The sequence below is a fragment of the Marmota marmota genome, unplaced genomic scaffold (genome assembly GCF_001458135.2).
Source record: "Marmota marmota marmota unplaced genomic scaffold, marMar, whole genome shotgun sequence".
NCBI lineage: Eukaryota > Metazoa > Chordata > Mammalia > Rodentia > Sciuridae > Marmota > Marmota marmota.
The window spans coordinates 46,153,504-46,168,007 of NW_026000174.1; the positions used below are offsets into that span (position 1 = coordinate 46,153,504).

General features: G+C 36.9%; 1 protein-coding gene across 3 annotated transcripts in view; it reads left to right on the top strand.

Annotated features, from left to right (window-relative positions):
* The window catches only part of Trim44 (tripartite motif containing 44), a 104,460-nt gene that overhangs the window by 31,580 nt on the left and 58,376 nt on the right, over positions 1–14,504 (top strand). For all 3 annotated transcript variants that reach the window (XM_048788596.1, XM_048788595.1, XM_015477783.2), the window contains one exon: positions 8,723–8,962. In XM_048788596.1, the coding sequence (XP_048644553.1) occupies positions 8,723–8,962 (240 nt within the window). The remainder of the gene's footprint in view (positions 1–8,722; positions 8,963–14,504) is intronic.

A 14,504-nucleotide genomic window follows, 5' to 3' on the forward strand; every position in this document is an offset into this window, starting at 1 on the left:
AAAAAAAAAAAAAAAAAAAAAAAAAAAAAAAACCTCCAAAATTTGTGATGGCTTTCTTCATTGCTACCCTGGCGTCAGGGAGACACATCCTGAGAGCAAGCAATAATGTCAAGTCAAAGTGAGCCGCCATCCCTGATGAACTGCTTTCTGGTACATCCAGTTCAGTGCCATGTTGCTGGGTTGCATATCAAGTTGCATTGGCAATAAAGGCATAGAGCAGCTGTTAGCATGAACAAGGAGCCCTGTGAAGAAAGGCTGCTACATAGCAGTGCCACTACCATAGTGGTTAGATCTCTAGCTCTCTCACTAAGGGCTGCTTGTCAGTCAACTGTGAATATGTCTTTCTCAGGTAACTGGCGTGCACAGTTGCTGTATACTTTATAACTGTTTAGCATATTGAATTCAAGTGCTTATTAGGCCCTTTCAAGACAGAGCCTCTCTGGAACATGGTCCTGGACCCCTTAGTACTATGTGTTTACATGGGCATGTATATTTGATTGTATGTTGAGAAGGGAAAAGCATAAAGGGAAAGAGATTCAGAAAAAGTATGGGGTCATATGTTTAAAAACAGAGTAGGGACTGGTGGGGATATAGCTCAATGGTAGAGTGTCTGCTGAGCATCCAAAAGGCCATAGATTCAATCCTGAACACTGCCAAAAACAAATCTCACAACAACAACAACAAAAAAAAAAAAAAAAAAAGGAAAGAAAGAGAAAAACAAGACAAAACAAAGCAAAAAATATAATACTTAGGTTCAGAGAATCAAATTTATAGTCTCAGGAAGAAGTACTCTGGGAGAAATAGGAAGAATGGAGTATTCTGACTGGAACTATTGAAGAGAGTGTGATTCTGGGATTCAAAGGTGCAAACTCAGCCAAAGAATATCTGAGTCAAAGCTAATCACCAAGGCAGAGGGATTGAGGGGTACATGTAGTCATTAAGTCTGAAACAAAGGTAGGATTTGAAGTCAACATGAGAAATGGAGATAAGAAGGGAAAAAAAAGAGATAAGAAGGGGGCTGGGTTTGTGGCTCAGTGGTAGAGTGCTTGCCTAGCATGTGTGAAGCACTGGGTTCGATCCTCAACACCACGTAAAAATAAAGGTATTGTGTCCATCTACAACTAAAAAAATATATATTTAAAAAAAAAGATAAGAAGGGACAAATGGAGTCAAGAAGGGAGAAAAAGCTGTTCAAGAAGCTGGAAGTAGGAATCGGATCCTGACCAACTTCATCAAATCACTCAGAAGGTCTTTGTGATTTAGAATTTTGTTTCAGCAAGTTACTGGCACAGGGGAGAGTGGGACTAAGTTTAAATAGCCTAGATGTGATGGGCAGACAGGGCTTAAATGGAGCCATGTAGAACACGTCTACATGTTTAGTAGAGAGTAGTGGAAAGGAATGCAAAGAAAAAAGGGGGGTTTTAAGAAATGTGGGGGAATTTTCTTCAGTGCGACTGGTGGTAGTAGAGGGGCAGGTGTGAGATGATTTTTGTCATTCATTCATAATGTGTTGATCAAACTGGCATGGTGGGACACTACTGTACTCCCAGGTACTGGAGAGGCTGAAGCACAAGGGTTGCAAGTTTGAGAGCCAGCCTGTTCAACTTAGTGAGACCCTATCTCAAAATAAGCTCAGTAATAGAGTGCTTGCCTAGCGTGCATGAGGCCCTGGGTTCAATACCCAGTCCCCTCAAATATAATAATAATAATGCATTGCCCACTATTATGGGCAATTTCTCTTCCAGACAACGAGAAGACCTATTATCTGGGGGTAGAAAATAAAGCTGACTCCAGAGTTTAATAATTCTGGTGAATTATTCCTCCAAGAGTCTAGAATTTATTCAGTTGTATCATTTTAGAGATAAAAGGAAACAATTTGGCTTTACATTTTTTTATCATAAAATATGAGGCCCTGAAGAATTCAGTGACTTGACACAGCTGATTGTTTGCAAAAACCAAGGTTGACTAAAATCCAGGGCCCCTTGACTTTTCATCTTGAACTTTGTTCTGTACTAGCAATCTACTACTAGCAATCTAGTACAGAACAAAGTTCAAGATGAAAAGTCAAGGGGCCCTGGATTTTAGTCAACCTTGGTTTTTGCAAACAATCAGCTGTCTAGTCCTAGTTCTCAGAGGCTCAGTTTCCTTTTGAAAAGCAGGATGCTATATGGAGTGGTTGTGGGTGCACTGTCTTTGAAATAGGACTAATCTGAGCTGAATACCTGCCTTATTGCTTTACCCGCTGCATAACACTGGACTGCATAACACTGGACTAGTGACTTAACCAACTTGGGCTTTGATTTTCCCTAACATGGAATGAAACTCTTGTTGCCTGCCTCAGCATTAAATGAGAAACATGCATATAATGGTAGCTGGAAGACTGCCTAAAACATGGTGGATCTTAATATTGTTTTCATTATCATTATTCATAAGCCCATGTTATTTAATACTTACTGAACCTATTATTTGAAGGTTCTTTAAGGACCTCAGTAATCTTGATGCCCTTCAGAAAGGCAGGTTTTAGTGTCTGGAAAAATTCTGATAAATCTCACTACCTGATCCAATGAGTTATCTAAAGCGTGAAGCCTTTTACTTTTGCTTGTCAATGAGAAATAGAGACCATCACAATATAGCCAAAAGGGCATCTACTTCAGTATTTTGTATAACCACAGTAGCACTAAACCTCATTAACTGCTTGTATTTTTAAGTGGGAAATGGGTTTGACTGAAACAGAAGGTATATCTAATTTGGTCTTCCATTCCTAGTTTGCTGAGAGTTGTTATCAAGAATGGGTGTTGGATTTTGTTAAGTGCTTATTCTCCATCTGTTGATTTGATCATAGGATTTTTCATTTCTAGCCTTTTGAAGTGAATGGATTATATTAACTGATTTTAAATGTTGAATCAGTCCTTGAACACCTGATATAAATCCCACATTTGTGTTTCAGTATATAATTATATTTATATATTGATTGACTTGATAATACTTTGTTGATTTATTTTTTTCTTGAAGCCACATTTCTTTTTAAAAATCATTGTTAAAAAATAAGTATTACAGGGCCGGGGTTGCAGCTCATTGGTAGAGCAGTTGCCTAATGTGTGAGGCACTGGTTTTAAGTCTTAGCACCACATATAAATAAATAAATAAATATAGTCCATCAGCAACTAAAAAATATTTTTAAAAATAAGTATTACACATTATTTTAGAAAATTTGGGCTGAAGGAATAGGGAGGGGTGAAGTTTGGTTATAGAGCAAGTGTGTGGCATGTATAAGGCCTTGGGTTCAATCCCCAGCAGGCTCCCCCACATAAAAAAAAAAAAAAATTAACAGCAAAATACTTGTAATTCTACTACTCAGAGATAATCACTATGCAACATTTTGGTGTATTTTAATTGTCTTTTAAAATAGAAATACAGCATCAGTAAATACCATTATTATTTCATTGCATGGATCTGAGGAAGAGGTTTCTTGGTGCTCTGTTAATGGAGATAATGAAAGGAAATGAGGAGCATACACATGGCTGAGCCTTTAATGAAGATGAGAAAGATGGTTTAAGGAAGAATTTAAATGTTCACTTAAGTACATTTTTTTCTTTGTCATTCTCAACACCCCATTATAAAACCCATCCACGTTAGACTTCTGACAGTAACTGAGGATCATTGAGAATGATGTCACTGAGCATGTTCGTGATGGAATGTAGTTCAGAATTCATCTCTGTGTTTCTAGGCTTCTTAATAATTTTCCTAATCTAGGAAGAGTGCAGTTGTTTTATTTGCAAACAGTGACTATTTCAGTCATACACAAGACACAGGGCATGGTAGATGTTGCCATTGGTTGCAAAAGGCCTTTGTCCTTAATGATGAAACTTTTCCTAGCCTGCCCTCTCTGAAGCCTGGCAGAAATTTGGAAGGAGCTCTCTCAGAGTGAAATATCAGAATAAATGCTGGAACCTATACAGACGCCCTAACTTTAAGCTTCCCAACTTCAAAATTTCCATGGACCCTAGCAGGTTGAAAGGATATTGTGTGCTTTGGGGGTGGAGACATTTTGCAGCATCTGAAAAAGTTTGATTTCCATCTCTTTTTTCTGTTTGTGAGTATTAGGAGAGGTATTTATTTTTTGGTTCTGGGGATTGATTCCAGGGATGCTTTATCATTGGGCTACATTGCCAGCCCTTTTTGCTTTTATTTTTGAGACAGGGTCTCACTAAGTTGCTTAAGGCCTTGCTAAATTGCAAAGGCTGGCTTTGAGCTTATCATCCTCCTGCTTCAACTTCTGTTGCTGGGATTACAGGTGTGTGTCACTGCATCTGGCTAGGAGAGGTATTTAACATCTTCACATTCTTATTTCTTGCAGTCCCTAATTCTTAAAATGTCTTTTTGGGGTGACCTCTTTTAATCCTTGAAGGAAATTTAGCTAATGGAACAAATGTTTCTGAACTCTTTAATCAGCATAGACTCGGATGCTTTTTTTTCTTTTTTTTAATCATTCGCTGGGCTTTTTTTTAAATTACTTTTTAAATTGTAGATGGACTCAATACCTTTATTTATTTATGTATTTAGTGCTGAGGATTGAACCCAGTACCTCACACATGCCAGGCGAGCACTCTGCCACTGAGCCACAACCCCAACCCTTATGCTCTTTTTTTTTTTTTCCTACTACTGACCCTGATCCATCCAAGTTCATCTTAGCAATGCTTTTCTGGAACAAACCTTTCTTAAGCCATGATGCTTTTTAGCTATTATGCTTATTGTTTTATAATTTGCTCCTAATTTAGGGGGAAAAAAATTAAGTCTGGGGGAAGATTTCTTATAGGCCAGCTAGTTAGGCGTTAATGGCTTCCAGCCCATGTCAAATACATTGAGTGGGTGATATTTTTAAGTTCAGGCTTCTTAATTCAAGGTTTTATGTTTTTAATTATGTATGTGTAAATGCCAGTCTGCTTGCTGCTTGGGTCTTGTTTTTCTTGGGAATATGAAATATAGAGCATATAGAAAGTGCCATCGAGTAAGATTTAACTCTTCAGTTGTAAATTCTTCAACCCACGGTTTACTTGGGGGGAATAACAGCCCAGTTGGAATAACAAATGTACTGTTCACTGAGGAAGCATCTTTATTAGAAAGAAGTGGAAAAAATGAACCTGAAGCAGTTAGAAAGGGATCATTAGAGGCAATATGTTGTGGCGGAAAACATACTGGACTGGAACAGAGGGGTATTACTTTTCTGTTTTTTTTTTTTTTTTTTTTGACACAATATCTTTATTTATTTGTTTATTTTTATGTGGTACTGGGGATCGAACCCAGTACCTCACACATGCTAGGCAAGCACTCTACCATTGAGCTCCAACCCCAGCCCCAGAGGGATATTTCTAAACATGACTTTATTACTGTCCTTCCTGTGGGGCTCTTTTGTCCCTTCATCTATAAAATGAGGAGGTTAGACTAAGATATTCACTAATATGTTCTGAGTTTATGCAAACAAACCATAAGTTTTTCTAAATTACAAATGCTTTGCTTAAGTAATTTTAGTAAAATTCTGTTTAAGTAATAATAGCATTTCACCATAATGCCACTAAAACAAAGATATAGCATCTTGTTTGTAAATTAGGTACTGAAGGTTTTGACAACTTGGGGACTAGTTGACCAAAGGGAGGAAGCCCTTTATAAGATTTCATTTGTGTTGAGAACTAGGTCCCTTGGTGAGATTTTCTTAGACACACTAAGTGCCCCTGATAAGTACTTCAACAAGGAGTGAGAGATTGTTCTTTTAATCCAAATAGTTCCACTTTTGGCTTTATTGCATTTTTGGAATTCCAGACTAAGTTTTTGTGTGGGGTGAGGAAAGTTTGTGGCTTGAAAAAGTTTTGGCAGTTATTAGTTAGGTGCTGTAGAAAGGGGACCTTTCACTTCACTAGTGTGTCACTTTCTGTGGTTAATCCAGCTCACTCTTTTCCGAGTTTATAGAATTGTTTTTTTATGTAACATCTTGTGTATTTATAGTTAAGAGTATAAAGACTATCTGTCTCACTTTGGAAGAACTGAGGATAGACTGAAGAAGTCTCAAAAAACTCACTAAAAAACAATGTTGGAGATTTCCAAATAGCAGGTACCAACATGAAAGACCTGGCTTTGGAGAACTGTGAAGTTTTTATCCTGAAGCAGGATAGAACTTTGGTGAGGAGAAAGTGAAATAGAATCTGAGAGGGAGTTTTGAAAGCAGGAGTTCCTTTCCACAGGACTCATCCTTCTGCATGTCCACTTTCCTAGGGAGTGTCTTCTTTGGACTCCAAATTTGAATGAATGCTGTTACCAGAAGTCTGTTTTTACAGTCTTGAACTAGGTCATAGACTATCTATCTGTTAATTAATAGAAAATGCAAGTGGGAAGAACACATAAAGGTTTTACAGGGTAGATTATTCTGCCTCCAATTCTGATTTGTGGCTTGCTCTGTATAAAATTAAGTGTCATGTTTTAAAACTTACATGTAAAGCAGTGGGGAAAAGAATTTAATTTTTAAAGCCTATTATTCATTCACCTGCTGCAGTCTGGTCCACAATGTTTCTGTGATGTCAGCTTCTTTGAACCACTTGTGTATATGAGGTCTAATAAAATAGATTGCAGTCAGTTTTTATTATAGTTTCCATTTTTAGTCACTTGGAACTATTAAGAAAGATTCTTAGGCAGTCAGAAAAGTTCATCCCTGGGTAAAAACTCTCCAGTTTGATCTATGAGAGAAGATCCTAGATCATTTAAGACCTAATTTATTTCAAGGGTAGGGATCCATTGATTAATACCATGATAAGGCAATAACAACCTTAGCACATATACACTAAAAATTTAAAAATTATATAATCACAGATCATAGTTCTCAATCTGATACAGAAAATGCAAAGGTATTATAATATTTAACATCCACTGCCCCCTTTTCTCCAGCACCAGGGAGAGCACCTGCAGAGAGTATGTGCATTCTTAAGGGCTTATATCACTTAGTCATTGTCCATGTCATACAGACCTTCTTTTGCATTGATGTTGTTATAGCAGTGTTACAAAAGCTATGTTGAAGGTATCAAACTTCTTTCAATTTTTAAGTGGCTAATTAAAAATGACTTCATCTCTTTTCCCCCCTTCTTCGATCTTTCTATTCCTCAGTTTCTTTGCTTAGGTTTTCCCACTTTGATTTCTTTGCTTACAGACTATTATGTTAACAGAGCATTAGATCGAGAACAAGAAGATTGGAAACCTAGAGCTGTGGTTCATTCCTGTAATCCCATTGACTCCAGGGACTGAGATAGGAGAATTTCAAATTTGAGGGCAGGGCAGTCTCAGCAACTTCGCAAGACTCCCCCCTCAAAAGCGAAAAAGGGCTGGGGATGTAGCTCAGTACTATAGTGCTCTTGGGTTCTATCCCAAGTTAAAAAAAAAAAAAAAAAGGTGAAGGATAGAGTCCTTTCCTGCCCTGTAGGTATACAGCTGTGTCACTTATTCATAGAAGATGGTACTCAATTAAATAACGATTGCCATCTCTTTCAGACCCAAAAATCTCTCCTGGCCTTTCTCCTTTTGTCTATAGTTCTACCTCTTCTCTATCTCAGCTAGTTATAATATGTATAATTGCTTAAAAAGCTGGGGTTGTAGCTCAGTGGTACAGCACTTGCCTGGAATGTACAAGGCTCTGGGTTCAATCCCCAGCACCTCAAAACAAAGCCTTTATAATATAAACCCTGTTGTGAGGAAACATCAATAAATGTAGTTGCTGGCAACGTTTAGAGTATCCAGAAATTCTTATTTTGGTAGTTTCTCACTTTGTTTGGCTTTTTTTTTTTTTTGCCTTAGTCAAATATAACCTACAGTTATCTTTTATTTGGTTTGCAGTTGTTGTAAAATAAAACAGTAATATATTTTCACCCTCAGATAGTAAAAACGTACTTGATAGTATCCAAAATTAGTAAGGATGTAGGGAAATGATTATTTTTATACATTGTTATAGGAATATAATTGGTACACCTTTTATGGAAGGCAGTATGTATAAGTTGACTGTGATTTCAGAAGTCTTTAAAGAAACTCATATATAAATTTTAAGAGGTATAACCAAGGATGTTCATTGCTGTATTGTTGGTAATAGTAAAAATTCAGGGAGATTCTGTATTTCCATTAAGAGGAATTGTTAAATAAGATATAATGTATAACTCCATATCTTACAGATTGAAAAAATAATACCAAGAATGATCCTGATCTGTGTGCACTAAGATATTTTAAGGAGAAAAAGCAAGACACAGGTGCCATATGTTCACTGGAATCCGTTTATATAAAAACTACATAATTAATCTATATACATAAATGTATATAACTGTATAGAAAGATAGGTGAGGATACATAGCAAACTGTTAGCATTAATTGAGGAGAGAAGAGGAATTGCCTTTTTTTGCTATATATACTTATGTGTTAAATATTAAAGAAGTAGTCATATATTACTAGTATAAAAATGTACAAAACCAAAAGCAAGAACGGATAAAGAATTGATGAATAATGAAAAAGGCAAAAATATTAGCATAAAATTTATCAAAGGATTTAGGGAAACATTGTTTAGATAAAATTTACAAAACTTCAGGATCAGATAGAAACCATAGTTTGGCCAGAGCTGCCAAGCACTTTATAGCAATAACTATACCCTTCCATTCTTTGTATGTCCTCCTTATTCTTCTTACTTGTTTGTGCTTTACAGGTAACTCGGGACCAGATGAAGGTGTTTATACAACAAGAATTTAAGAAAGTTCAGAAAGTGATTGCTGATGAGGAACAGAAGGCACTTCATCTAGTGGATATCCAGGAGGCAATGGCCACAGCTCATGTAACTGAGATACTGGCAGACATTCAGTCCCATATGGATAGGCTGATGACTCAAATGGCCCAGGCCAAGGAACAACTTGATACCTCTAATGAATCAGCTGAGCCAAAGGCAGAGGTAAATAAAAATGCCCATGATTACTACTAGCAAGAGAACTAGGAGGAATCTGATCACTATGTTCATTAACTCTGGAAGTATCCCCTTGTTGCCCCTGAACACAAATGAAATAATAGCTTGGATAAGGTGTACATGTTTTAACCAATGTGTAAACTAGTGTGGAAATACTCACCACTAGTGCTTGTACCCAGTGGCTGGGTTTGGCAAAGAATTTTTATCCACCATGACTTAAAGAATTACCAGCAGTGGGGCAATTAACAATCCCAGTTAAGGAGAAAAGCCAGAAATCAGAACCAGAGAAAGGATCAGTGACCCATCCCAAGTTGTGAAATGAGCCTATAAATAAAGTCCCTGTAGAGATGAGAACTTGGTTATAAATGAGAGCAAGTTAGGAAGAAGAGCATGAAGTAGGCCAGAATGAAAGATTTGGACTCACTCTGAGAATAAGTGAAAGAATGCTTTAAGGTGGATCTTATATGGAATCAGCTGTATACATTGGGGTCATAAATGCTGGGTTGAGTGGCAGCATGGATCTGGCATTGTGGCTCATGCTTGTAGTCTCAGCTACTCAGGATACTCAGGTAGGAGGATCACTTAAGCCCAGGCATTCAAGACAACCTGGGTAACTTAGTGAGACCTTGTCTGAAAATTAGGTCACACACACACACACACACACACACACACAAAAAAAATGCTGGGCATGAGGGTGCATGCCTGTGATACCAGTGACTTGGGATATTGAAGCAGGAGGATCATAAGGTTGAGGCTAGCCTTAACCACTTGATGAGACCTTCAGCAGCTTGGGATGTAGCTCAGTGAGTACATCCCTGGGTTCATTCCCCAGTACCCTGTCCCCACAAAAAAAAAAAAAAAAGAAAAAGAAAGAAAATTTTTTAAAAAATGTGGATGAAAGACACAAGGTAAATTTGAATCACCAAACATACTGTATCCATTTATTTTGTAATAGGGTTAAAATGGTCTTAGGCATATTAAGCATTTAGGAACTGTTTTTAGAATATTTCAAGGCAATTTTTTAAAAAAACAAAGTTTATATTTCAGCCTCTAGGGAAAAGCTAGTGTTCTTCAGATTTCATAGTGTTAAGGTGAAGCTTTGGGTCAAATATATACCTGATAGATTGAGGGTAGCTTCTTCCAGAAGAAGAAGACCTAGGAGAGTCCTGTGGGCATTCCAGGACTGCTGCTGACTCAGTGAGCTCAGCCTTTACTGTAAGTTTTGCGGTTTTTTGTTTGTTTTGAGAGAGAGAGAGAGAATTTTTTTTTTTTTAATATTTACTTTTTAGTTTTCGGCGGACACAACATCTTTGTTTGTATGTGGTGCTGAGGATCGAACCCAGGCCGCACACATGCCAGGCGAGCGCGCTACCGCTTGAGCCACATCCCCAGCCCAATGAGTTTTGCGTTTGTGCAAGAGAACTTGGCCTCAAAATAAACCAGTGAATGGAAGAGTTAAGATGTAATCCAGGTTGCAGGTATTATCCAACCTGACAGAAAATAGGAGAGACAATTGGACCATTATTTGGTCACCTATCCAAGGCTCTTGATTAATTTTCATCAGTGTATGAAAAGGGTATTTCTTCTTATTTTAATTTCATCCTCCCTAGAATTAAGAAAGCATGTCACTAAATAAATTTCTAGATAGACAAGAGAGTACTTTATAGTCATCATTTCCTTTAACTCTACTATCAGCATTTATTAACTCCATTTGACAGATGGTATATTGAGATGCAGAGAACTGTGGAGAGTCTGACCCAGTGTCATCTAGTGAGTAAAAAATAGAGCCAGGATTCAGTTAAGTTTGTCCTATTCCAGCACCTGTGCTTTCTCCCTAGAATGTTTTGGATGCTAGGTGTGTTTTTGTTGCTATGATGAAAATACCTGGCCAGAACAGCTTAGAGGAGAAAAAGGTTATTTTGAGCTTATAGTTCAGAGATTCATTTCATGAGCAGCTGACTCTATCACTTTGTGTGAGGCAAAGCACCTTGGCAAAAGGCATGGTGGAGAAAAGCTGCTCACCTCATAGTATCCAGGAAACAGAGACTCCAGTGATCCACTTTCTTTAGCCATGTTCCACCTGCCTACAGTTATTACCCAGTACAGTAGCCCTTTCAAATTACTAATCCACTGATTAGGTTATGGCTCTCATAATTTAATCCATTTACCTCCTGCATTAACACAGGGGGACACCTCATATCCCAGCCATATGATTCTGCCCTAGCATCCAAAATCTCATGTACATCTCAGTGCAAAACAAGATACCCTATATTAATGAGTTGGTGGTGCTTCTTTTCTTCAAGAGTCTATATCCATAAGTCCCTATAGTCTTAACAGTTCCAGCCTTCAAGATTCCTTCTCCAAGAGTTCCCATGGTCTTAACAGCTCATGCCTTGCCCAAAAATCCAAGTCCAAAGTGTCTTCTGAGACTCAAGGCAAATTCTTGGCTTTGAGCCCCTATAAAGATCAAAAGCAAGTTACATGTCAGAATGAACCCAACTTCTATGTATAACTACAAAGCTCTAATTTAAAAAGGAAAAAAAAAGCAAGTTACATGCACCTAGTATGTAATGTCACAGAATAAACACTAAGCATCCCATTTGTATCTGTGGAAAAACTAGAATTCAGTGTTCTTGCATGCCTAAGACACTGTACCATGTAGAGGTGATCATTTTGTATCTTAATAAATAAAAAAGTTCAACCAGATTTAACTTAAGAGATCAATAGCTTATCATTGTCTCAAATTGGACCCTTACATTTATTCTGTGTGTTGATTAGATCGTTCCTTCAAAATTAAAGATTGGATTTTGTGACATCCCTTTCACTTAGTTTCATTTCAAATAACGAATTTAGCCCATCTCATCATCATCTGTCCTTTAAGAACCTCAACTGACAGAATTACTCTTAGGAATGCAGGAGCTGATAAGACTTTAAAGATCAGGCTGTGACAAAATAAGCTATTAAAAATAAGAAGTAGCATTCAGCTGGCTAGAGCTGTTAGATAATCTAATAGCTTCTTGTTCCAATAAATCTGATAACTTACTGGTTAGAGCAAATATCTAGTACCTTTATTCAACAGAGAAATTCTTTTCTTCCCTTTGCATAGTGTGGTATTTAAAAAAAATAATCATCTGCATTTTGAATTTAACCAAAAGATTCTTCTCAACATTTTGTTCTTCTCCAACATACAGCAAAGTTTAAAGTATTTTATGGATTACACCCATATACCAACAATCTAGATTCTAATCCATTAACATTTTGCCAATCTTGGTTCATTGCATTTCTAGCCAACTTTCAACCTTCCACTCATCAGTCCTTTTTATTTTTAGTTGTAAAGCAAAATAGAACTTTGGTTCTGAAGAACTATGAACACATTCCATTTTATTTCTTATACTAATTATAGCAAAAGTCCTTGTCAAAAGTCACCTATCAGAAGACTTTCAAGGTGGAGAAAGATGGCATAATGACTGGGAAACTTGGGATTCAAGGAATGGCAAGGCAGTGAATTACTTTGGGGTTTTCCTTGATTCTTATGTGTCCTGTCCTGAGTACTCCACAAACTGGAAGCATTAATGCTAAAGACAGAAAGCAAATTCCCAAGAAAAGCTAGCTCTCTCTAACCAAAGGACTGGGAAAAGGGAGGTCTAGTTGTAGAGAAACACTTTCGATCATACATGCTTATTCTGGAGATATTATGGGCATTTTTGTCTTTTGTACAGTTTTTAAAAGAGTACTGAACTACAATGAAATGATACTAGAAAAAAGTTGTTTCAGATGGGGGCATCATTTAAAATGATATATGTATAGCTTAAGCATTTATTTTAAACTATGTACACTTTTAAAATTCTGAGTCAAGGCATATTTTTGAAAATATGATTTTGCTAATTGGAGTTAATTGTAATGTTTCTGGTATAAATCACATCTATACTGTACCATCTAAAATGTTCGATTTTACACTCTTTATACTGGAAGGTATAATGTTGAAAGCAAGCTGAATGCAAAATCAGGTTTTTAAAAATTATTCTTGCATTTTGCATTCATCATCTACAATCAGAACTGCCACTAATTTTTTTTCGAGAGAGAGAGAGAGAGAGAATTTTTTAATATTTATTTTTTAAATTTTTCGGCGGGCACAACATCTTTGTTTGTATGTCGTGCTGAGGATCGAACCCGGGCCGCACGCGTGCCAGGTGAGCGCGCTACCGCTTGAGCCACATCCCCAGCCCAGAACTGCCACTACTTTTTAATTCCTCTATTGAAGCATTCAAATTTTCATGAAAACAACTTGTAGAAGCAACAGTTGTCACTCTTGTACTCATTGTTTTGTTAATTAATTGTGTCATTATAATTACTAGCTCAGCTGAATAAGCAGGTTTGGGATTAAGTTTGTTTGCCTCCGTGAGGTAGAAATGGAAGGTTACATTAGAGGGTGGCCTGCCGACCAAGAGCATTGAGGATGTTTTAAGAAGGAATTTGGGAACATGGCTTAATATAACAAGTCCTTTAAATGGAAGTTAAACAGATTATCATTCCTAATATTTTTGAAACCAGAGTAAACTCATAATAGCAGTAGAAATTAATCTTAAATCCAACAGTTTCTTGCCCCTTCTCCTTTTCCTGAGTAAATATTTATTATGTGTCTTGTTCTGTATTAGATGCAGTGAATTCTCACGGAGTTGACATCCAAAGAGGGAAACACTTTATGATGCTGTCACTGTTGGTTTTCTTTTCTAAGTACTAACCTAGAGGATGAACTATACAGATATGAAGGACAGAGGAGGATTATGTGACTCAAGCGATTAGTGAAGAAGTTTCTGAGTAAGAATTGATCTTACAGGATGGCTAGGATAACTGGACTTTCAGAACAGAGATGTACATTTTGAATAGCAGGAACAACATGTGCTCATCTTTGCTAGCAAGTTAGCAGGCATTTGAATGTCTGCTGCCCTAATCAAAATGGCCCTATATTTCATGTGTGTGTGTTCTTTCACTCATTTATCCATCCCTTCATTGGTAAAAAAAATCTCATTCTGGCCTTCCTCATGCTTTGCAATAGTGAACATTATTTCTGAAAAGAAGTATGCATCTATAAGCAGAAGAAATGAATGAACCAACAACTAGATATTATTATGTCCTATGTCCTGTTCTTTCCCACTAATTCAGAGAAAGTACAATAACAGCCACCATTTGTTGAATACTTAAAATGTTGCAGTCTCATATTTATAGTTTTACACAGGTTTTCTCATTTTTTTTAATCTATATACTGACCCTTGGTAAGAGTTAGAATCTCCATGTGCAGATGAGGAAAGCATAAGTTAAGTAAATTGATAAAAGCTTAACTATTGATATTAATTTGAGACCATGTTTTTATAATTCCAGTTTCTTAACCCTGGCATCAAGATGTGAAATTGTGAGAAGGAAAAAATTTAGATTTTTTTTTTATAAGTTATGTTTCAACATCCTAAGAGATGAGTGCAGTGGTGTATACCTGAAATTTCAGCAACTTAGGAAGCTGAGGCAGGAGGATTGC